The sequence below is a fragment of the Cyprinus carpio genome, chromosome B7 (genome assembly GCF_018340385.1).
Source record: "Cyprinus carpio isolate SPL01 chromosome B7, ASM1834038v1, whole genome shotgun sequence".
In the NCBI taxonomy this organism is placed as follows: domain Eukaryota; kingdom Metazoa; phylum Chordata; class Actinopteri; order Cypriniformes; family Cyprinidae; genus Cyprinus; species Cyprinus carpio.
The window spans coordinates 1,898,600-1,925,290 of NC_056603.1; the positions used below are offsets into that span (position 1 = coordinate 1,898,600).

Sequence of the window (26,691 nt, forward strand, 5' to 3'; positions counted from 1 at the left end):
AGAAAGACATTTACCACACCCCCTGCCCTGGCAATTCTTTAGTTTGATATAAGGAGGTATCAGTTCATAATATTATTATTAAATTATTATTATTACTGTCTGTTCTGTCAATAATCAACTTCAATTTCCACATTCAATATTCAGAAGTCAAATTGCTTTAGATATATATTGCGAGACTGTAAATGAATACAATATTGCAAAGCGCCGTAGGATACATGTAACAAAAAGGATAAAAATAATAATATATAACAATAATAAAAGAATTAAATGAAGCATCCACAGTAATATAAAGTAAATATTAAACATCTTAGAAGTAGTAAAAAATGTAGCAAATTAATCAACGTGTCAACGTGATACCCACAATCTTTAGAACTTTCCATACAAAACACACAATATACTACAGACGCCACTTGTGGTGGACACAGTATTGGTAACACACTGAGGTCAAAAACACAACACCCACTTTAACATTTGTGTGCTCTTATAATAAATCCACTAATGCCCAATTTGGTTATAGTTATAGTATAATATATAATTTTATACTATTTATTTTTCATTTTTCATTTTCCTGTTCTGTTCTGAATATACTTTAAATTTAAAAAATGTTTGTTGTAGAGTTAGAGGGTAACTAAATAGCTCTGGTTATATATACATACCACATGTTTAATATATTACATAAAGGTATGTAATACTAATTGTTTGCAATTACATAACAGGTTAAACGTTGTTTTTTTTTGGGGGAAGTAAGAAATTCAATTTCACTTTGATGAGAGTACTTCCTCTTTTTTTGGCCGGGTTTCATTTCTCCGTGTTGTAAACTCTATAGTCGTAGGCTTCTAAACCGGGGTGTTTTTAGGGGCTGCGATATTCAAATGACAATTGTTTTCTGCCCTCTTCTCTTCTGCCACATTTATCAACGTACATTCATTAGTATGATGAGATTGGCAGCATACGAATGTTTCATGAATCACACATGAACTCTGTCGTGATTTGATACGTTTGATTGATATATGAGGCCCATTCACTCTTACACACACACACACACACACACACACACACACTATTACACTCTCTTACACACTCAATATTTTTGCTGCACTGCTCAAGTAAAGTGACAACACACTTTTGATGGACAAAATAAATATGATTTCACACAAAACGTGCTAAAAATGTCTAGTGAGTTTTTAACACGAGTTGGAGTATATCATGAAAGAAAATGAAGAATCAAAAAATATGTATAGAAGATTTAGCCATTTTATAATAGACATGAATTAGGGGGTGCACGAAGAGCCAGTATTTGTATCTGTATCATCACAGTATATTCGTACTGTTCTGTAATTTGTATCTGTAATCAATCACAATCACTTATTGCGTATTCGTATCTGGTATCTGTTACATGCATGCTATATGTTATCTGTATTCAGATTAAACACAAGAATTGTAGGCGTCTCGAGCTTTGACACCAGAACTTCGTACAGTGTTGATAAGACGTTTGTGTTTATTGGTCTTACAAGCCTATATCTTTTTTCGTAGTTATCACTGAAAACAAATATGCCGTGTTTTAACTAAAAATATATTTTTTTTTTATGATTATAAACCTTTAGCCTATTTAAACATCTTCTAACAGTCCGGAGCTGATTTCCTTGTACAAGCAGTGCTTCGAGGCAACGTGCGACTTTCGATTATCCCAGCTCGGGGACCCTTCGTGATTGCCCAAAATATAATAGATATTTAAGTGTCTAAATTATAAAAAGTAAGGGGTTCCTACGCAATTTAGAAATATGGAAAATGATATAAGTCATTTCCAGGAAATGCATGGAAAAACGGCATACTGCAACACCTGCTATTTTATCTGCGCTTATTTCATTCATAAACTCATTTAGCCTACTTCACACACTTGTTTACTGTGTTGTAATTTTAGAGGATTATGTAGAAACAACATGAATTTCCTTGGGTCCACCGGTTCCTGTGGAGTTTAAAAAGTATTCGTCTTAAGTAATTCGACAGGTCTGGAGAAACCTATGGGAAAAAAGAGCAGAGTATGTGAAAAAAATTTCGACTATTTGCCCTATTCAGTGTTCATAATAAAATAAAAAATTAGGAATTTTCCAAAAATAATAAATTTATATCATACAAGTAGGTAAAGATTTCATGACAAACATCTAGTGAATGACAAATAATTCAAGGCTAACATTTGATTATGCAGAACTATTTAAACAAGTCGTTTGTTTGAACTTCACTAAACAAATGTGCACGTGCCACGCAATGTGGACACACACCACACACACCACACACACCACACACACACACACACTCACTTCACTCACACTCACTTACTGCTTACATTCACACTCATTCACTCTTTTATACACACACACACACACTCACACATTCTTACTCACACACACACACACTCACACTCACACTCATTCACTCTTTTACACACACACACTAACACTCTCTCACACACACAAACACACTCACACATTCGTACACACACACACAACACACACACACACACAACACACACACACACACACACATTCACTCTTACATCACTTCATCGTGCTCTCATCAGTGTTCAGCGGTGTTTTCTGAGTATTGTTAGCTATGTTCATACGCGGATCAGACACATTTATAAAACATCAGAGCAGCTGTTGCAAAGCATGTGTCGCATCTCAGCGGCCGGCTGAGAAACACACATCCATTCTGAAAGAGAGATGAATGGCCAAAACACACCGTAGCATGTTAACCGACACAGAGAGGCTTTTGTTGTTTTTTTTTTTCCAGAATATCAGTTGCATTTTTTATCATCCTGGAGTGCTGTGACTAAATAATGCAATTAATATCAAGCACACACACCACACACACACACACACACACACACACACACACACACACACACACTAGAGTGTTTCCCTGCAGTGCGTCTGCACTGAATCTCTGACCTCTCACCTCCAGACGTGGCTCTCATCTGACGTACAGTCCACCATTGCTCAGTCTGACCCGTGTGAGCAGAGGATGCTGGTTTAACGCTGCTGGAGGAGTTATTACACAACAAAACTAACAAAAAACTGAGTTTAATCATGATGAATAATGGACTGAGCTTCACATCACAGTAGTGTTAGGCTGTATCTGTGAGTGTGTGTAGGGTTTGAGAGTATCCAGACACAGCTCAAAACATCAGCTGTGGTTCTCAGACGTCGTTTAGCATGTTTTTGTTTTTTTCTGCTTTAATTCACTAAAGTGAGATTCAGATTCACCTTCAAAAGATCTCTTGATGTTTTTGTCTCTTCTCTCCTCTCTCCTCCGCTGCGCTCTCTTCTCTCACTCTCTCATCGCTGTCCCACTAATTTGTTTCTGTCAGTGAAAGTTGCATGCTGCATTCACAATCATCTGTATACTGTTGTGTGTTGTGTTTGTCTGTGTTGTGTATCAGTGTGTCTGTCTCGTGCGTGTCCTGTGTGTGTGGGTGGTGTCGCTGTGTGGTGTGTATCAGTGCGTGCGCGTGCGTGTGGGTGTGGTGTGTTGTGTGTGTTGCAGTGCAAGTGGGATGTTTGTGTGTGTGTCCACACATCAGTGTGTGTGTGTACGTGTGTGTCTGCGGTGCGTGCGTGCGTGTGTGGTGTATGTTTGTGTGTGTGTGTGTGTGTGTGTGTGCATGTGTGTGTGCATGTGTGTGTGTGTGTATCAGTGTGTTGTGTGTGTGTGTGCGTGCGTGGTGTGTGCGTGCGTGTGTGTGTTGTGTGTGTGTGTGCGTGCGTGTTGTGTGGTCAGTGTGTGTGGTGTGTCATGTGTCCCCGCGTGCGTGCGTGCGTGTGTGTGTGTGTGTGTGTGTGTGTGTGTGTGCGTGCGTGCGTGCGTGCGTGTGTTTGTGTGTGTGTGCGTGCCTATTTGCCTGTGTGTGAAAGAGTGAGGTCACTAGAAAGTCTGTATCAGTGTGTGTGTGTGTCTGTGTCTGTGTGTGTGTGTGTGTGTGATGCTTCAGTGCTGTGATGCTCTCATCTTACACAGGAAACAGTCATCTGCTTCATCTAAAATCTAAACATCCATGTCACATCTGACAGTACATATATACCTTTGCTAGATCTCTTTGTTTCATTTCAACATTTATTATATAAATAATAATACAAACGTTATGGCTCATTTTCAGAAAATGTGTCTTGAATATATGTGCATTTGGGTTTGCTGGATTGTTTTATTATTATTATTATTATTATTCTTTATATATACACTTAAATTTAGATAAAATACCTTTAAAACAGTTATGCTTATGCATTTGAATATTGTAGCAAATAAACAATTAAACTATTATTATTATTATCATTATTGTGTGGATATATAAATATTTTTGGTTAACACTTTAGTTTAAGAACCAATTCTCATCGTATCTAGTTATATATTTGTATGCATATTTTCTAAACATATTAGCGGTTTATTAGTACTTATATAAAGCACATATTAATGCCTTGTTCTGCATGAGCATGTTTTAGATCCCTTAATCTTTAAACCCTAGATCTAAACTTAACTAACTGCTTTACTAACTATCCATAAGCAGCAAATGAGGAGTTTTATTGAGAGCAAACTCTTAGTTAATAGTTAGCTATACTGTGAATTGATCCCTAAACTAAATGTGTGACCATATTTCATAAGATATCAAAAAAATAAAAAACGGGTACTTTGTTTTCCTTCTGAATTAGGTTTAACTTTTCTTATCACTTCATTTGGACCAATTTCTCCAAAAACAAGACATACTATTTTATTTTGTAATGGAAAACAAGACCCAAAAATATTCAGGAAGAAGACGTTTTGAGTTTCAGTGAACATCTGCCAATCCAACGAGACAAACTGCACTTACTATATATAATAATATCAATTATAAATAGTATGTGTATTTTGTATGTATTGTCAGATGTTTTTCATGTTTATAATCAGACGCGTCCTCTGAAATCTGCTCTGAATATCTGATGCGTTTCATTTCCAGGTGAGTGTTTCTGCTGGAAGGATCTCTTGTTTTAACCGAAGCACAGTGGCGGGTCTACATAGAATTACATTCAACTGAATTGCACTAAAGTTAACCCAACTGATGGAAAGAAATAATAGCTGAACTTGTAACAGTTTTTGTTGCGAAGCACAATATTTTGGTGAAATTAGATCTCGTGTTTGTTGAAGCATAAGCAACCATAATAGCAAAAGGCTGACAAACTTAAGAGTTATACCCACCAGTTAACATCAGCCCTTCATTCATGACATGATACCGTAATAATCATACTTTAGCTTTTGCTCGTTTCTCCTCTCTTCTTCTTTTTTTTTTCAAATTGGGCACCTGATGGCTTTGACCTTTTCCTGTCCATCTCTGTGTTTAGTTGCACTGGACAATCAACAGATTTCTCATACCCCCAACACTGTCACTCACGACCGGAAGAAATCCAGACCTAAACTACCACTGCATAATGATCACATAATGACCACATAATCATTTTGTATTACATATTTTTATTAGCCATTTCACACAATTCAGGAAAACAAAAATGTGCAGGAACTATAGGCCTGTATTTATAATATTATCTATGAAATGTCCGTTATTTGGAAGAAAGTCGAGGTGTGACTGACTTTAGCCCAATAATTCCATTAGAGTATTGCCTACTATACAGTGGACCTTGTCCGTTTCTGTTTGGGAGAGACCCAGAGGTGAACTGTCCCCCGCTCCCCTTCTCCCACAGCTTCTGTGCACTGCTCCTTCTCAGCAAGCAGGGGCGCCAGTTCCCCACACAGTGAAATGATAGATAACAGAAAACCGCTTCGTGTCGGTGGCGCAGAGGATTATTGTAATGTTATTTTTTTAACTGTTCGTGTCGCCCCCCATGTATCATGAAAAAATGCCCCCCCGGGCAGCTGCCCACTTCGTCGCCCGTGACAAAAACCGCTAACTACGATTGCCGAAGCAGCCGAGAGAAGCTCGTTAGGAGCGTGTTCATGGACGTGCATTCATCACACAAGTATATCTGGCTGCTGGTGTGTTTGCTGTGTATGAATTCATGTTTGTCATATAAATAAATGAGTTTTCATCAAGAACGGCATGACTAAGCGCATGCAACGCTCAGTGCTCTCAGGGGAAGAGTAACGTTGATTCACACCCCACACAATGCATCACTCCAGTGCTTCAGGTCACACAGCCTCACTCATTCACACACACACACACACACACACACACACACACACACACATGAATCACTAACATCCACTTCCTGTTTCCTCTCACAGTCACACACACACACACACACACACACACTCACACACACACACACACACACACACACACTCACTCACTCCTCACACACACTCACACACTCACACACACACACACACACTCACACACACACACTCACACAGACACACACACACACACCCACACACACACATGAATCACTACACATCCACCTTCCTGTTTCCTCTCACAGTCACATGAACACACACACACACACACACACACACACACACTCACTCAGTCAGTCATTTGGAAAATTGACTTAATTTGGAAAATAGTGTGTCAATAATGCAAAATTACAATAGTAAACATGCATTTTTTCAGTTAAAGGCAGTTCATCAATGAATTCAGTGATGTCATCATTCACCTCAAATGAAGTGTCGTCCCCAACTAAGCAAGCCAGAGGAACCAAAACTCTATCGGTGACAGAATGGAGAAAAACCCTTGGGAGAAACCAGGCAGTCGGGGGCCAGTTCTCCTCTGACCAGACGAAACCAGCAGTTCAATTCCAGGCTGCAGCAAAGTCAGATTGTGCAGAGGAATCATCTGTTTCCTGTGGTCTTGTCCCGGTGGTCGTCTGAGACAAGGTCTTTACAGGGGATCTGTCTCTGGTGCTCATCACACACTCTCACTCATGCTCACACATACTCACACTCATAAACTCACACGCACACATGTGCACACACACTCATGAACATACTGACATACTCACACACACACAAAGATGAAGTTGAAAGAAAGTAGTGGCATTTAAGCAGCGTTAGATGGGGCCTTATGTATAAAGCCACGCAGAGTAAAATTTTAGTCCTAAGTGTGTCAAAATTCTAAGATTTATGTAATTTTAAGCTTATTCCTAGACTTAAGAATACGAGCGATTCATAAAGGTTCCTGAGTGTTAAAACTAGGTCTCAGCTCCTAAATTATTTAAGAGAGCTGGAGAGGTCTCCTAACCTAGTTAAGAGTAACAAGATGGCAGCAAAGAGGAGGAGACAGACACTTTCCAGCGAAGATATGACATATTGGAGTTATATGAAAATATGGAGTTGATAAAACTGCTGTAGCCCATCTGCTTCAGGGTTCGACGTGTTGTGTGTTTCAGAGATGCTCTTCTGCATACCTTGGTTGTAACGAGTGGTTATCTGAGGTTTACTGTTGCCTTTCTATCATCTCTAACCAGTCCTGCCCTGCCCATTCTCCTCTGACCTCTGACATCATCAAAGGCATTTTCGTCCACACAGCTGCCACTCACTGGATATTTTCTCTTTTTCAGACCATTCTCTGTAAACCCTAGAGATGGTTTGTGTGTGAAAATCCCAGTAGATCAGCAGTTTTTTGAAATACTCAGATCAGCCGCGTCTGGTACCAACAACCATTCCACATTCAAAGTCACTTAAATCCCCTTTCTTCCCCATTCTGATGGCCGGTTTGAACTTCAGCAAAGTCGTCTTCTCCACATCTAGATGCCTAAATGCATTGAGTTGCTGTCATGTGATTGGCTGATTAGCAATTTTGTGTTACCAAGCAATTCAATAGGTGTATCTAATAAAGTGGCCGGTGAGTGTAGAGTTATATAGATCAGTGGACTCACCTTTATGATGTCATGGGAGAGTCATGGGATGTAGGTTTGTCCAAGAAATTGATTTTGTTGCTAAGCTTTTGAAAAAAGTCTCTAAAGGGTTGAGGAATCAGTTTTAAATCTAGTGACAAAATCACTAAATTGGCAACATTGACACACTGACTACAACATGCATTATTTACATTTCATTGGTCCTCTTGTTTTTCCATGTGTTCATAGTTTCTTTGTTTGACAGCATGGTCAAAAATTATGACTGCACAATTTGGCCTGTTTCAATGCATTATTATCACAAATAAAACAACTGACTATACAACTATGCAATATGCTTACAAAATCTTGCACTTTTTTGTTTTAATTAAGGGTGAAGATGTCAAATTTCCTAGGATGGACATCACTTTTGGTCACTACTGTATGGCAGATTATTGACTTTCCAACTGACTGCCAAACCATGCTGCAAAAAAAAAAAAAAAAAAAAAAAAAAAAAGCCACATTTTTGAGGATAGTGGGCTTTCCTGGAGTTGCTGGAGCCATTAATGGAACTCGTTTCTGGTTGAATGTGTCAGTTGTTTTGGCAGCAGTTCCTCCAGCATTTGCATTATTTATTTTCTGTTTCAGAGCTCTGTCAGTTTGCTGTCAGCACTCGGCAGTGTGTTTTGTTGCACTCTCGGTGACAGTAAACATTTGTTTGTATGAAACCATCCATCTTGGCATGATCCAGATGATGCAGCGTTTCATTGTGTAAAAAAACGAATGCACATTTACAGTGATGCACTCGCAGTCTATCAGATTTTATTTAATTAATTTTATTTTATTTTATAGTTTTATAGTTTTAATTTTATTTTTGACATATTTTTTTTTTTTTTTTTTTTTTTTTTTTTTTTATTTTTTTTTTTAAATATGTAATTATCTCACCTAAATGTCTGATCATGCAGTGCCTTGTTGTTTTTATAATGGGGCGATTGTTGCACAATAGCGTACACACATCTCAAGCCTGATTTTATGAGCTGTATGTGAGGCGGCCTTAAGCCCAAAGTTTACCTCGGCCGTTTGCGTCCTGTGATCTGCACACTTGTCCACAGTTGACATCATCAGAAGTGTCCGCGTCCAACAGCGCAGGCAGGAGGGGAATGTTATGTGTGCGCGCTTTGAGTGTGCGTGAGCGCACCGTCTCTAGAGTGCACGAGTGCTGAATGGTTTAAACACTAAGACTTAAAGGTAAGGTATACGGTTTCAGAAAGCCATGCCTCCAGAAATTGACTCTGGTGTGCATACGATACACAATGGTTAGGATTAGAGGTGTGGGGTTTTTCCGTTGGTGACGACTGCGTGGACGGCTCAAAGGAATAAGTGCGGACCTCAGTGCTAGAGCCCCACTGACGGAAATGGAAAAACACAATATTCTCCGTTCAATTAACAAATTAAAAAAATCGCAGATCAACAGATCAAATGGCAAACTCCTGGAAAGTCTAAGGATCCAGTAAGCGAATGCATTCAAACAGTGAGTTCATAACAGCACTAATGCAGAGAAAACATGGCCGATTTCATCAGAGATGACAGAGATAATAGTACTCATGTACAGATGTCAGTAAAAAAATCAGCAAGTTATTTGTCAGTGTTTTACACTGGATGCTGGCTGAAGGTGTTTTAGATTACGCAGAAGTCAGTGGTTTAGTAAATCTGATTCAGTCAGGTGATGGTAGCTCGTTTACTGGTCTTTTGGTGTCCCCCTGTGTTGCTGTTTGGTATCACAGATTGATTTTTTTTTTATTAAAAGTGCTGTAAACTACTAAATGTAATGTACAAATGTTCAATTTCTGTGAAGCTGCTTCTTAAAAGTGTATCATGAAAAGTGCTACACAAATAAATGTGAATTGAATTGCAAACAGTTATTAATGAATTTATTTATTAATTTATTTTGGCACTATATACATTCATTGCAAATTATGAAAATGAAAAAGTACTTTTTGTAGTACTTTAGTTTGTATTTATTTATTTTTGTGTGGGGGAGTGCGGTTGAGCACCACTTCTTTGTTTTCTACTACAAGCACTGATTGTGTATCACGCACGCTAAAGTCAGTTTCTGAGCATAAATCGCATGTCAGATAGAAACAGATCGTGCTATATGCACTTTCATGAGACCGACTCTTTTGTTTTTTTTAAATGCCATATCTGTCACACGTTCTTAGCAGCTCACAATTATTTGTTGTACCATAAATGTAACAAAAAAGGTTTTTGACAAAGTTAATGTAATGACTTGTGTTTGATGATACTTGTCTTATCATGATAGTCTGTTAAAACAACACAGAGCAATTACATTTATTTTTATATCTATGCAAATGCATATGCAATATTTGTAACTTAAGTAACAATAAAATAAATAGACAGTTATTTAACAATGTGATAAAGAGTAGTAACATTTGCACAATCTCACAGTTACAACCCTTTGATGGCAGCCATAATGTTGAAGAGGCCCTCAGTGAAAATGAGTTTGACACCCCCGATTTAACCTAATGAGTGCTATTAGAATGTGAAGAGACTTTCAACTAGCATGACAAAAAATGTTTTTTAACCAAATCACCTACACTGCCTTTAAAAAGAAATGCAAATTCTAAACTTTAGTGACAATGTGTCACTGTTTTTTCTGTTGTGGTGGTGATTATTGTTTCAGCTGTGCAGCTCGCTTATAGTGCAGACACGATGTGCTGATTTGAAACTGTTTGCGCATTTTAAGAAGGAAAGAAAGGTGCGCTTCACACTGTTTGTGAAATTATGATTTACAGAAAGTTTTCAAATTACTTTGTAAGTTATTTAATGAAGAAATATGAATTGTACTAGAGCTGCACGATTCTGGATAAATTGAGAATCATGATATTGTTTTTGTCAAATAGAGATCACTATTCTCCCATGATTTTGAACTAAACAAAATAATGTGTGACAAAATATTAATTGTTGCAGTTTATTAAAAGTGTTTAATAATTTTAATTAATTATTAAACATTTTAATATATAATGTATTTAAAATATATTTAATACACCAATTCTTAATATTAAAATTATGAAAAAGTGGTTCGAATGAATGATTCAGTGACTCACTAAATACTTCACTTGTTTCATTTCTGGATAAATCAGTGTTTTTGAACGAATCTCTTGAATGATTCAACGACAGATACATTTTTAACAGTCATTGTCTCCACCTAGTGGAAGAATGCAATTTACACAAACTTTATTTGAAGCGCCAGTTACTTTCAAGAGATGATTTTGATCGCTACACATCAATGTTTATATCTGAACTATAAACTTTCATCCCATACCCAGTATTTCTGTGATAACATGAATGGCTGTAAGACAGAAATAATTCTGTGTAGTTGAAAAGACTGTTTGTGAAGCTGTTTCTTACCCAAACATGCTAACTGTCTGCTCTCTGTGTCAGCAGCAGCACGAACACAGATTTGAGTGTTCTGGTAATACTTTTTCTAAGGTTTAATAAACAGTGAATAGTTGTCATTTAGAAATGAGATTGAGGTGGTGTTTGAATCAAGCTTGCGATCTTTTAATGATTAATCATGCAGCTCTAAATTGTACTTCACCTTCAGCGGTATAATTGTTTTACCTGCGTTGGACAGAGATTGAGACAGTGTCGCTGCATGTCATGCCAAACCTCTCACAGCAGGCTTGAGATCGGTTTATGAGATCGCCGATCAAACATCCCAAAGCTATTATCGGCCAATAGCGATCTGGATTATCTTCTCATCTATCAGTTATCAGTTACAGCGACTGACCTTCTTCAGCTCCGATTTTGTCACTCCGAGCTACTTTTTATTTTTATCCTGTCTTGTTATGGTATACAACAACCAATCTTTGTTGGTTTCAGATCTAGTTAGTTCTTCTTGTTTTAGTGTTACACAGCCATTTCACTCTCTTCTCTCTACTTTGCAGCTTCCTACAGTAGATGAGATAACTTCAGTTATTCAGAAGTCTAAATCAACCACCTGCTAATTAGATCCACTTCCAGCTCAATTAGTTAAAGTTTGCCTGTCAGTTCTTTCACCTTTTATCACTGATATCATTCATTATTCTCTTATTTCTGGAGCTTTTCCCTATGCATTGAGAATTGCATTAATAACTCCTGTACTCAAGAAGCCAGGTGCTGATCCAAATAATTTAGATAATTTCTATCTTGACAGTTCTATCTTAAATCCTGGAAAAGATTGTTGTGGCTAAGGTACATGATCATCTTTCAGTGAATAATCTATATGAACAATTCCAATCAGGTTTTCATTCCTGTCATAGTACTGAGACTGCTCTTGTCAAGGCTGACTCAGGGCTTTTATCTATCTTAATTATTTTTGAACTAACTTCAGTGTTCGACAACATTTCCCATAAAATTCTATTAGATTGCAGTCTATTGGAATTCAAAACTAGGTCAGTTTAAATCTAAGTCATCACATATTACTACAGGTGTCCCACATGGTTCAGTTCTGGGCCCTTTATTATTTATCATATATCTACTGCCCCTTGGAAACATTTTCAGGTAACATGGTATACATTTTCATTGTTACACCGATGACACCCAGCTGTCTTCAAAACCAATCTCTAAACTTCCTCCATCTTCTCTTTCTGTTTGTCTGAAGTTAAAGCTTCATTTTCAAGCAATTTTCTTAAACTAAACAGTTGTAAAACAGAAATCCGTCTTGTTGATACAAAAATTTATTTGTTGAATACCAGTGATTTTTCTATGTGTATCAATGGTCCTATAATCACTTCATCAGCACAGGTAAAGAGCTTGGGTGTTGTCCTGGATGATACTATATCTTTTGAAGCACATATCAACAAGGTTACACAGATGGCTTATTATCATATACGCAATATTAATCGCCTCCGCCCAGCCCTCAGGAGCACTGCTATCATGGTCCATGCTCTTGTCATTTCACAGATTGACAAATTGTAATTCTCTTTTTAACAGTCTTCCTGCTGAACTTTTACACATGTTAGTGCAGAACTCAGCAGCATGAAGAACTGCACAAACTCATACTATGAAATAACACATATCTCCTGTTCTTCAACAACTGCACTGGCTTCCTGTTAAACAGCGTTTTGAATTCAAAATTTTGCTTCTTGTTTATAAGGCTTTACATAACTTGGCTCCTTCTCACTTATCTGACTTACTCTAACATACACTCCCTCTTGAACTCTTAGATCATCTTCTACGTTATCTTTAGTTCTTCTTGGTACACGTCTGGTTTCCATGGGATCTCTGGCCTTTAGCTATGCTGATCCTCATCTGTGGAATTTACTTCCACAAGATATTCATAATAGTGACTCTCTTTCCATTTTTAAATCTTGTTTAAAGAAGCATCTTTTAAGGCACATTACCGGTGATAATTTTATGTAATTTCTATTGACTGAAAAGATATACACTCACCGGCCACTTTATTAGGTACACCTGTTCAATTGCTTGGTAACACAAATTTCTAATCAGCCAATCACATGGCAGCAACTCAATGCATTTAGACATCTAGATGTGGTGAAGATGACTTGCTGAAGTTCAAACCCAGCATCAGAATGGGGAAGAAAGGGGATTTAAGTGACTTTCAATGTGGAATGGTTGTTGGTACCAGACGGGCTGATCTGAGTATTTCAAAAACTGCTGATCTGCTGGGATTTTCAAGCACAACCGTCTCTAGGGTTTACAGAGAATGGTCCAAAAAGAGAAAATATCCAGTGAGCGGCAAATATGGACGATGATGCGTTTTGATCATGTCAGAGGTCAGAGGGAGAATGGGCAGACTGGTTAGAAATGATAGAAAGGCAACAGTAACTCAGATAACCACTCGTTACAACCAAGGTATGCAGAAGAGCATCTCTGAATGCACAACACATCAAAACCTGAAGCAGATGAGCTACAGCAGCAGAAGACCACACCGGGTGCTGCTCCTGTCAGCTAAGAACAGGAAACAGAGGCTCAATTTCTGCTGTGACATTCAGATGGTAGAGTCAGAATTTGGCGTAAAGAACATGAAAGCATGGATCCATCCTGCTTTGTCTCACTGGTTCAGGCTGCTGGTGGTGTAATGGTGTGGGGGTATTTTCTTGGCACACTTTGGGCCCCTTAGTACCAACTGAGCATCGTTTAAACACCACAGCCTACCTGAGTATTGATGCTGACCATGTCCCTCCCTTTATGACTACATAAACATGTCAGTAAGCCTACTTGTGTCCAAAAATACAGTTTGTACAGTAGAAAAACCATTATGCCTATGGAGGAGGTTAGGTTAACCACATATGTAACAGTGTGTGTGTGTGTGTGTGTGTGTGTGTGTGTGTGTGTGCTTGTGTGAGAGAGAGTATAAGACTGATGTGATGAAGTGTGGTGTTACAGCTCTAAGCGTGTTGTGGGAGGGGCAGGAGATGGGGGCGGGGTCTCTCTGTCTGACTGACCAATAGCAGCTGAATCAGCTTTCATATGTGTGTGAATTATGAGGGAACAGAATGTCAGGATCCGTTTGGAATGACTGGCTGAACTTCATTGTTTCTGATAGAAATGAGTTTGACCTTTGCAATGTCTCTGCAGTGAGAGTCAGTGATGAGTTCTGGCCGCTGACCGCGTCTCTCTGTGTGTGTGTGTGTGTGTGTGTCAGGAGCGCGGGAGGGTCGGCGTGATCTTTAACGTGGGGACGGACGACATCGTCATCGAGGAGAGCGGCGTGATGGTCAGTGACGGGAAGTATCATGTGGTCAGATTCACACGGAGCGGCGGGAACGCCACTCTACAGGTGGACAATCTGCCCGTGCTGGAGCGCTTCCCTTCAGGTGAGACACACACACACACACACACACTCACACACACGTGATCATGGTCATGACAGACTCTCTGTCTCTCTCTGAGGAAGACGTTTTCTGTGTTAAATCACCATCTTAATCTGTGTTAATGATTCAAGACGTCACACCAAACCTGCTTTGTTTATTGTCACTTGTTGCTGGTTAAATCAGTTACCTGTCCGAAAGCTTAGAATCAGTGTGAATTATTTTTGTTTGTTTGTTTGTTTCCCACAACAGCAGTTTATATTCAGTGTGTTTCTTTTTTGTTTCTTTTTTCACTTTTTCTTTAATTTTAATCATGATTGTTGTTTGTTTTTGTTTATTTTTTTATTTTTTTATTAATTTATTATTACGTTTTTTAAATATTAGATTCCAGTGGATCAGTAATCACATTAAACTCATTTACATTTACATTTAATCATTTAGCAGACGCTTCTATCTGAAGTGACTTACAAATGAGAACAATAGAAGCAATCAGATCAACGAGAACAACAACGGTATACAAGTGCTATGACAAGTCTCAGTTAGTCTAGTACAGAACACGTAGCCAGGGTTTTTTTTTTGTTTTGTTTTTTGTGGGTTTTTTATTTTTTATTTAGATAAGGTAAGTACTAGTATTAGTTGGTTAAGTGCAGGCGAAAAAGATGAGTCTTTAGATGTTTTTTGAAAATGAGTAAAGACTCAGCTGTTCGAATTGAGATCGGGAGGTCATTCCATACAGCAAAACATTATTTTCTGTCTTGTTTTCAGTATAATTCTTAAATCAAGATAGAATTTTTTTTTTAATAAGCACATTTACTGAATGTTAAGAAAATATTTTGGTTTGCTTTTGAATTAGGATATTATTATTATTATTATTATTATTATTATTATTATTATTATTATTATTATTATTATAATTATAATTATAATTATTATTATTTTTATTTTATTTTTTTTATTTTATTTTTTTTACAAACTCACTTAATGTACTATTTTTTTATTTTTTTTTATTTCAGAAAACAAGATTTATTGTTAAGTCATTTTGCACCTCAAGTACTGGAAAATGAGACGTGTGTGTGTGTGTGTGTGTGTGTGTGTGTGTGTGTGTGTGTGTGTGTGTGTGTGTGCGTTAATGACACGAGCATCAGAAGCAGCAGCGTGGACTGGAGAAATGTAAATATCCAGTGACCCAGTTAGTGCAGAGGGAGCCTGCAGTGGAATTGTGGGTAGGATGAGGAGCGGCGCCTCCTGCAGGTCCGGCCCATCCTCACTGAGCCCAGTTGTTGTCATAGTAACAGGCTGTATTTAGCGCTGAAGGTCACTGAGGTTTGCTGTGGTTTATTCTTGTTAATGTCTTAATCACATAGTGTGAGAATATCTGCTAAACACTCAGAACGTCCACAGGAATCCGCTGTGCCATAGCATGAAACGCTCCTCTTCTGAGGATTAGAACTGCTAACATTTGAACCGCAACTAACTAATTACTGTAATTCTGTCCTGAAAGGAACGCAGCATTAGTGCGATCACAAGACCTGCTCACAGTGCAGCCATTTATGTTTTGTGTGGATTATTTTTACATATTTCATTTATTATTTTAATTATTTGTATTATTATAATTATTTTAGAACTTACTTTAAAACTTAATTATTATTTTGAAGTATTTATTTTTATTGTAGTTGATATTTTCTCTGATCAGTATTGCTGTAGACAGAGCTGTTCTGTGAGGGTGATTGGTTTAACTGCTCTGTTCACATCACACCACAGTTACTGTAGCCTAATCATCTACTTCTCTCAGAGCGACTCTGTACTTGAGGAGACCTTTGAAGTACTTCATGAATTATTGTTTGTTTGTGAATGAGATGCAGTGAGCTGCACATGAAGGCGTCATAGATGAGGTGTGATGCTGCCTGTGACACGTTTGCAGCCAGTAAATGAAATTAAAAATTAAGTTAACACAAGAGTGGGGCAGATTTTTTTATTAGTAGTACACAAGAGAATTAAGAATAAGATAAAAATAAAGTTAATCTTTGTCAGAAGTTTTACATTTAGCTGGTTTTGATTTGACTGATGCAGTCAGGAATCTTCTCTTGATGTGTGTGAGAAACTAACAACAACACAACAGAGAGAGAATCAGCCCGTTACTTTCCATAAAAGATACAATGTAACAGAAACTGTTGTTATTTAATGAGCAGGTGTGTATTTCAAAGTATTACTATTAATAAGTAAGGCGGCTCACAGGGTTTGGAGTGTGTGTGTGTGTGTGTGTGTGTGTGTGTGTGTGTGTGTGTGTTGATGGTGGTTTGGTGGTGGTTTTTTTGTAGAGGGTTGTGTGTGTTTGTGTGTGTTTCACTTCATCACATCACCTCACAATCAGACCTGTATCTCCAGTAACACAAAGACCAGCTCTTGCATTTGAAATGACACTGCTGATAAAGAGCAAAGCGTTTCCTCCGCACAAAATGAGCATTTCACTTTCCAAGATAAGACTCTTGTGAAACGAGAGAATAAAACGCTGTCTGATGTGTTTCACACAAACGCTGCGAGGCTGTTTCTACCTCACAGACTCACGCCGATCTCAAATATAACACAAACCAGGGGTGTAAAAATGATACCAGTCAAAATAAATGACAGAAGTGAAAGTAGGGAGAGAAAATTCTCAATCCTCCCTTACATGTACAAGTGCTGTATATTGAGTGACGAGTGAAAGTGAAGTACAATCTGAACTACAACTACAGAGTAACGAGTGTTTTACCAATCAATAGCTTTCACCATACTTCCCCATTTCATCAATCACAGTACATTCTGTATTATGCTTTCTGAAATGTTTTGGTTAAAAATGCACCAATAAGCATGCATTTTTTTTTTTTCAGAGGGGATTTAGGATTTCTCTTTATCACTCTATAAATCAGAAAAAGACTCAACAGACAGAAAAAAGCAGATTTTTAGAAATAAAATGCTAGATATAAACCAGTGTGAATGATATATGAACAAACCCCTCAGAATACAGAGAGGAATAAAACTGTAAGTTTGGTCTTGTTCTAAGTAAAACTACAAGTATACAGTTTAAATTGCAATTGAGTGGAGTACAAATTGGCTAGAATAATATTTCTGTACAGTAATCCTGTAAACACATTTTACACCCCTGAAGGAAACCATCTGATAGCTGCAGTCAGAGCCCGTAAACACACACGTGATCAGATGAATATGATATGACCCGTGTGGTCCAGCGCCGATGCTCAGACTTGAACCAGCTGACGGATCCATTCCTAAATGCTCAATGTATTTACATTCAATCCAGGCTTATTTGATCTGGCTAATAAAGCTGAGGTGCTGTAAGCAAACGCTGACGGGGATTGTGGGTAAGGATGCATGCGGGGATTTTGATTAGATCATTTGAAGTCGAGCTGCAGGAGCAATTAAGAGGCAGTCGCTCTGCTACGAGTGACTTCATTAAAGAGAGAGAGGAAAGATTGCTGCAGCTAATTAAAGAACTGACAAGTTTGATTTCACTACGATGCCAACTCTCACTCAGAGAGAGAACGAGGGGGTGGTTTTTGTGGGGGCATTTTCTCGCTGTGGTTTCCTCTCTCGATGCATGTTAAGGTCCTCACCTTCTCTCTACCGCTGCAGCTTCACAGCTCTGAACGTATCTACAAGTGAAGCAGGTTTGATGTGATGCTGTGAATCAAGAACATGTGATCATTTGACCCCATACAGAAAACGTCTTCCTGGAGTCTCGCTGTTTGATGTTCAGCGGGACTGTTTGACGATCCAGTACGCTGATGTGGAAATGTTCCTATGCATTTTTAATGAGAACGACGATGGTTGCTTTGCCACGTTCACCAAGACTCTTTAATGCACTGTAATTATCCAGAAGTAACATTCAACCTCTAAAATGACTCATAAATATGCTTAACTCATGTTTAAAACACATGGTAACCAGAGCTTGCTTCACTTTCTAACCTCCAAAACGATGTTTAAAGCCTTGAGGGTGTTAAATCTGATTTTAAAGGCGTTCTCTCTAACCTCTTATCTTTAACCTTTTGACCCTTCCAGATTGTAAACCTGTTGAATCTGTTTGTTCTTCAAAGGGAGCTTTAATAGTGAACGGCTGGCTATTGCTAGACAAAGAATCCCGTACCTACTCGGTCGGGTAGTTGACGAGTGGCTACTCGACAAAGGTAATTAAACAGCACCAAACCCCACTAATGAACGCTCTGTCTAATCACGCTAAACACATCTCTGGACGAAGTGCAGGCCCGTGGATGTAGTGGAGAGCGGCGAGCATGCGAAAAGCAGGAGTAAGATTTAGAATGAGGAGAAAACAACTTTTCTAGTGTCTTACTACTCTTCATTCGTAGTTTGCACCTAAAGAAGTGTGCATTACATTTGTGAACTACTCATACTAATCATGAGGCTGCGCTCTTCAGACCTGTCATCTGACGATGGGACTGCACTTCTCCAGAGTATTAACCTTACCAATAACCCCCACATAACCCTCCCTTAACCTCCCAACAACACGCACAGCTGCTAACTGATTCACAACAGTTCTAAACTGCACAGTTAAAGGGACTCTATTTCAGTGCCTCTGTTTCATCTTCGCTCTCGTCATTCTAAATTGATTCCAACTTTAACCCTTTGAGTCCAGAAGGTCTTAACTAACTCATGAGTTTCCCGGTAATTAACTTCCTGTTCCCTCTGAGGACACACCCACCCCGAGGGCAAAAACTCCAGTACAGCCGGCCGTTATGTAGTTCTTTTGGCTTTGATTTGCACATATCTTTCTGGGTATTTTGTTAGATTTTGATGCAAGAATCAATGTTGATACAGCATGAAAAAATATAACCTGTGGGTAATCTGAACTATTTAAAAGTTCCAGCATGCTGCTGAAACTGTCACGTGTCTTATTTACTGCTAAAAGTGAAGTTCTTCCTCTGTATTTTTGTCTTGCTTTCCAGCACAGACCTCTAGACATATTTAAATCAAGGAACATTTCTAGTTTTGGCCAAAATAATGGATGATTTTCATGAGCTGAGATCTTTTAGTCTGCTGTCTTCAGTTGATGCAGGAGCAGACCTTCATGAAGGAACACATTAGTATTTTTTTTTTTGTTTTTTTATTTTTAAATTTATAAGATTTTTAATTTTGTAAGTTTTATCACTAAATGTGAACAATAAATGATGTTGTGCTCTTTAATGTGTGTTGACAGATCACTGATCCTCTCTTGCTCTTCACTACTAGTTAAAGCAGCAAATAAACATGACGAAACATCAGAAACAGAACAACTAACTGAAATCAACCATGAATCATAGAAGACAATAATTAGTGGTTCATCCAATCAAGATACATTTACTTGAGATGCTAAAGGACAGAGGTCTTGTTTTCTCAGAAACTGCTAAAAATTACCAAAAAATATCTGCCAAATAAACTTAATTCAAAGGGAAGTTTTCTGACTCCATTGCCAGCTGCTTGTTTTTAATTTTGATCAGTTTCTCAGAAAATAAGACTTCTTATCTTCTGCCATTTTAGATCCTCAGTAAATGTGTCTTGATTTAAGAATGCTTTGATGTTTGTGCTGAAAAACAAGACAGAAACCCCGAGGAAGAACTTCACTTTCTGCAGTGTGGGCGGGAGTTAATTTAGTTTAGTTTCATGAGGAAATATAAAACATTTATATTTTTTGGATGTTAGTGTGAATGTGTATGTTTTTTTTGTTTTTTTGTGATGATGTGAAAATGGGATCAGAGAATGGTTTGACTCGTATGTTTGTTTGTGTGGTGTCTTAAGGTTAACCTGCCCCTTTCTGTAACAGAGCTGGAGGTGGCCGACGTGAGGACGAGTATCAGAGTAGACAGTCTGTCAACTCAAAGGGTTAAAGGAGGAAAACGTAAAGGTTAAGCAGAATTTAACCAACCGTTCTTCTAAACCCTGAGGGCCGCCGCTCTTCTTCTCTTCAGCCGGCAGGATTTAATTGTATTAGATTAAGTTGAAGCCCTCAGTCATAAACCTGTTTCTAAACTCACATAACTGAATGAACGCGGATCTGATGAAGAATTAGTCAAAGCAGATCCCCCATCTAAACAGAACACAAACTAACCCGCACGTAACTCTTGAATGAAACTCAGAGGGTTAAACGATGTTTGTGATTCATGAGTAAGCGCTCTGCTCATTGTTCTGTAGCATTTTGCAGAGAGAATACGGTCCCTTTAACATTTACACGTCTGAAGTCAGTGATGAAGCGGTGATGTGTTGATTTACTGTGTGAACCGTCATGTGTTTGTCCTGCGAGTGCAGTTTGGGACTGTGAACTCATGGAAACTCACGATCACTCATTAATTCCTGCTCTTATTGAGGATGATCCAATCAGTGATGTTATTGTGATGATCGAAAATTTAAGGTTTTTAGTAATTTTTGCCAGTCCCCATAATCATGCAGTAAAATGTTCAGTTGAGGCAAACCACTACAGGCAAAACTTTTTATTTTTTTATTTTATTATTTTAGTTTTGAAATTTTAGGCAGCTTTAACTCTTTTTTTTTTTTAGTCCCCATAATCATTTAAGAGTTTTTCATTACACTTTATCTATTTGCATCTGTATATATCAATTACAATCCATATCTCCATTTTTGAAGAGTTTTCTGATACTATTTTTAGAGTTTTTTTTTCTCTTTATGTACTGAAGCTTTTTACTGAGGGGTTTGTTTATATATCATTTACATGAGTTTTTCAACATATGATCATAAAAAAACATGGGCAATTTTTTTTTCTGTCTCATGACAGTATTTTCTGATTTATGGAGTGATAAAAAGAAAAATCTAAAATCCCCACAGTAAAAAGCTTAAACTCTAATATGTCAACAAAATGAACAAGAAATATGAACCTGACTTTAGATTTCTGTTCTGGACATTTCTGCAAATTAGTGCATATTTAACATATTTTTAAACATAATATTTGATAAAATTGTAATACAAAAGCAGTTGCTTTAATATACTGTGATACTTTAACTGGGGGAAGTTTGCTGATATCTATTAGGTTTTTTTTTTTGTTTCACCTGTAAGTGTCTTGTTTTAAAAACGAAAAACAAAGTCCGGAATATGTCTGTAAAACATTATGGAAATGATGATGATCATTATAAAAGGAGTTGTGATGGGTTGATGTGGACTGGAGAGGTAATGAGGACGGTCCAGACTGCACCGGGTCCGTCACAGTATTCCAGGATTCATGTGGAAGAGTTCAGTGAATGTGTGAGAGTGACTCGCTCTCGTCTGACGTTGAGTTAGATCAGACAGAACATTCTGGACCGGCGATGGTGTCAGTGTTATAAATTCAGGATGGCAGCACCTCCACAGCTCAATGAAGAGGAAAAAAAGGGTTTAACAGCTCAATTCCAGCAGAAGCCGTTCAGAGCTTCAGAGTTTTTCTCCCTCGTCCTCTTGCTGGCGTTCATCACGCTCTAAACGTCCCCAATGACTTTCCATCATTTCCTCTTCTCCTGTATCTGATGCTCCTTCATCTCCCAGTGTTTTATTGTAGAGCCGCTGCCGCTGCCTGAGACGCAGTCAGAGATTACAAATAACCTCAGCGCATTGATTTCTTTTGTGCTGTTTATTTCGGTTCCTGAAGAAAGTCCTCAGTGGGGAAATGCGAGCACAGAACACATTTGTTTTACTGCAGAAACGCGCCCGGCGCCGCTACTAAATCACTGCGCTTGGGCTCCGTTTGAACACTTTCTCACTTTTAAATGACTCCAGAGAGAAGAAACACAGGCTTTTCTATTAGACAACACAGAATCTTGGAGAAAAGCTTGTGGGTTTCCACACAGACTCCTGCAGAAACACGTGAGATTCTCACCGGACTCTCTCTTCATCCTCACGGAGGTGATGGATGAAGACTTCTCCGTGTTAATGAGAGTCAGTTTGTGTCACAGCTCCAGTGAAGTCCATCACAGATCAGATGCACACACACAAACACATGTAAGGATGCGTTAAAAGCCACCATAGCAACAACCTTTGACCCCGGCAACCGCTCATATTCCCTGCATTCAGGAGGAAACATCAGCATTAGTCAGTGCAGTGAGACCACACACACACACACACTGACGACCCGCTCGCTCTGTAATTACGGAGCACCGCTCTTCACTCGTCTTTCATCTGGGAGTTTATTTTGCCTTTATAAAGAGAAGAAACTCATCTGCACAGAAGACAGCACTGGCTCTGCTCTCGGTGTTCAGAGGTTCAGTTCACCCACAACTGAACATTCTGTCCTCACTTAAAGAAGAGAAAGCAAACATATAAAGAACATAAAAGAAGATATTTTGAGACATGTCTCAGTGTTTTATGTTTGACCAAATTAAATAAGTCATGCAGGTTTAATGACATGAAGGAGAGTAAATGATGACAGATTGATCATGTTCAGGGTCACTGTCGTTCTGTTTCTTCATTCTTTCTTTCTCTTTTATTATTTTTTCCTTTTCACACTGCTGGATGTTTGCATTCTTTGGGGATTTCTTAGTCGTGCTCAGATCCGTTATATGACGTCAGACGCTGAATCAGACAGAGAGCGGTCGGATGTGAGAAGCTCACAGGAGGAGAAGAGAGGAACATGAATTTATTACTCAGGATCAGAGAGTCAGACACATTCACAGAGGTGGAGATGTGTGACGGACCCAGTGTGTGTGCTCTTCGTCTCCTCACCAATCCATCATCATCATCAGAGGCAACATTAAAGCATTAAAACCATCAGAATCAAACCCCGTCAGTCTCACAAACCGCTTTCCTTTGCTTTCTGTCCATCTTTCATCATCATCTGCTTTATGAATATGTCCCATCTTCATCATCTTATTCATTCTGTCCATCTCTCGTCTCTGAAACCCTCCAAAGGTCATTCTGCCCGTGTGACGTTTCCATGGAGATAAGGATGAGGATGGCGTATGAATGAGGGAGAAATGCTGATCCTCAGCAAACCTCACTCTCGGTAACACAAGGTTGACCACTAGCTTTAATTATGATTTGACAGTATGAGATGATACAAAACCACATTATGAGACATAATTATATCAAACTATACTATAAGATACATACAGTAAAACACACACACATAGATGGATAGACACACATATTTTTATTTGATTGTTTTTTTTTTTATTTTTTGTTTTTGTTTTTATTTTTTGATTTTGATTCACATTTCTTTTTTATTTATTTTTCTTTTTATTATTTCTCTTTCTATTTTTAATCATTTGTTTTTGTCGTTTTACTTATTTTTCTTTTCTTCATGTATCTTTTTGTAATTTTAATTAATTTGTTTTGTTTTTTTTGTTTCCGTTACTGTTTGTTTGTTTGTTTGTTTGTTTGTTTGTTTGTTTGTGTTTTTCATTATTTTTCTACTTGAATGATTTTTTTTTCTCTTTTCCTTTTTTTTAGCAATTGGTTTTTTATTTCTATTTTTATTTTTTTTTTTGTTTTTTTATTTTTTTTTTTTTTTTATTTTAATGTATTATAACAGCCAAATCATAGCACACAACGTACACTAATAAGAAACAATGCAGTAATCTGAAGATGCAGTAAGACGTGTATCATTCAGTGTCTGGCTGTGGTGTCAGAGCTGGTCAGGCGTGTTATCGGGCCGGAGGTTTGCGGGCGTTTCTCTGTGAGCGTGTCCCTCATTGACCGGACGCTGATGGCTGGGGTGTGTTTCTCGGTCTCCTCAGGTCGGCAGCTGACGATCTTCAACAGCCAGGCGTTCATTAAGGTGGGCGGCGGTGAGAAGGGCCGTAACTTCCAGGGTCAGATCTCGGGGCTGTACTATAACGGCCTGCAGGTGCTGAAGCTGGCAGCGGAGGGTGACCCCAACGTTCAGGTGCAGGGTAACCTGCGTCTGGTGGGAGACGTGCCCTCCGTCATGAGCACCGACACCACCTCCACCACGCCCCTCGCAGACATGTCCACCACCATCATGGAGACCACCACCACCATGGCCACCACCACCACCCGCAAACAACGCTCGCCCACCATGAGAGACAGCGTCACGCAGGTCAGTGTGTGTGTGTGTTTTTGAGTGCGCATGTGGAAACACTAACACTGCTGTAATACACAGAGTCTGAGATCAAACGGAGAAAACAGGAGCAAACGCTTGGGAAAACAGTTCTTCTCTGTTTGATAAGGACTTTGTTTTTAATGAGTGTCAGGATTAATTCCTGTGATGATCAACAGCAGGACTGCAGGATTTGAGGTAAAAATCCAAATGCAATTTTTATGATAAGAAACTTGTGATTTAAAGGGGTCATATGATGCTGCTAAAAAGAACATTATTTTGTGTATTTGGTGTAATGAAATGTGTTTATGCGGTTTAAGGTTAAAAAAACACATTATTTTCCACATACTGTACATTATTGTTTCTCCTCTACGCCCCGCCTTCTGAAACGAGTCGATTTTTACAAAGATCATCGCTCTGAAAAGCGAGGTCTGCTGTGATTGGCCATCTATCAGCGCATTGTGATTGGCCGAATACCTCAAGCGTGAGACAGTGTTACACCTCTTAACATATTGTGAAGCCTTGTCCGGCCGGAGCGATGAGAGATAAACATTAAACCCATTATAAACGTGATATAAACATGATTTCTAGTCATGTCTTCTTTTGGAGGGCAAAAACAGTTTTGCTTTCACAGTGAAACACACAGCGTCTATACGACATGGCAGCAGCAACAACAATACTACAACGAGAATAAAAGGTACGCCTTCTTTGTTTGCGTGAACATCTGGGAGGGGTTATGCAAATCTTCCCACATACTGACGTAGAGATGTGGGGCGTGTTAGAACGAGGCGTTTCAGGGGGGAGTGGACTAGGGTTGGGAATCGTTAGAAATTGTCCGATTCCAGTTCCATTAAAATCATTAAACAACTATTAAAAAATTAGTGGTAAAGAAAAATGCACAGTACTCAACTACTCAATGCTCAATACTGTTTATTACTTACTGTCAACTTAATAGAAGGTTTGCAGTGTCAAAACTCAACATATATTACAGTATACGGTAGGGTTGTGTATTTTTAGAAATTTTCAGGTTCCGATTCCATTTAAATGAACTATTATGTTTTTTACTATTTTACCTTCATTGAATGTAGTGTTGCTGGAAGGTAGTAAGTAATATTGAGTAATGCTACTACATCCATCAATCAGCATGTGCTTCAAAGTTGATGTTTTTTTTTACACTATCAATAACATTTTATTGATATGGTTGATATTGATATTGAGATTCAGGTATAAGCTGGTTGGGCCAAAGAGACCACTTGTTCATTTTCCTAAATTAATGAAATATAAACTGTTATACTTTTAACCATGTATAAACACACTTCATAAAGGCCCTATTTTACAAATAATAATGCAGTCAGGAGATGGTGTGATGCAATGAGTGGTATCCACATTTTTAAACATTTAAAATGCATGAAATAAATATTTTCTATCACTTTGTTTATCGGTCTTGAAATGACCTGTACACTAAATATTCTAACCCTCATACTTACATAGCAGTCTATTTATTTAGTGGTCCAAGTTGAAGTCGGTATGTATATTAATGACAGTATGGGACAAATGTAATGTAATTTTGTGGCGGCAGTTGCTGTGCGCTGCTGGTACATGTACACTCAGACAAAACCACGTGCACAGTTATCAAAGGCGCGAGTGCAGTACAGTCGTGAGAAACATGTGCTCGGTAGTTAAAGAGGCAGGGCGGCGTTTCTGTTATTTGGTTTGTGACATCCTTTAGGGAAATGCTGAATCGTCAGTCTGTCAGAGGTGGAGGGTGGTGGTTGCGCTTGGTCACGTGTCACACCAGAACCGTTTTTGGAACTGAAACATAGAAATTGCTTATGGTTCTGGTTCTTTTCAGAAAACGGTTCTTATTCAGAACCGGTTCTCGGTTCCCAACCCTAGCGTGGACGAGTCTTAACTTTGATAAAGAATATCTCTTTGGATTTGAGACTTTAGTCTTTGCAACTTTACAGATCTTCTTTATTCACCAAGAGCTTGTAACACTCCAAAGAGAGAGAAGAAATTG

The 26,691-nt window shown here is 38.4% G+C and overlaps 1 protein-coding gene across 1 annotated transcript in view; it reads left to right on the forward strand.

The window, feature by feature from the left end:
• Positions 1-26,691, forward strand: part of nrxn2b (neurexin 2b) — a 682,623-nt gene that overhangs the window by 474,080 nt on the left and 181,852 nt on the right. The window contains exons 17-18 of the mRNA XM_042728878.1: positions 14,432-14,653; positions 24,349-24,671. Coding sequence (XP_042584812.1) covers positions 14,432-14,653; positions 24,349-24,671 — 545 coding nt within the window. The remainder of the gene's footprint in view (positions 1-14,431; positions 14,654-24,348; positions 24,672-26,691) is intronic.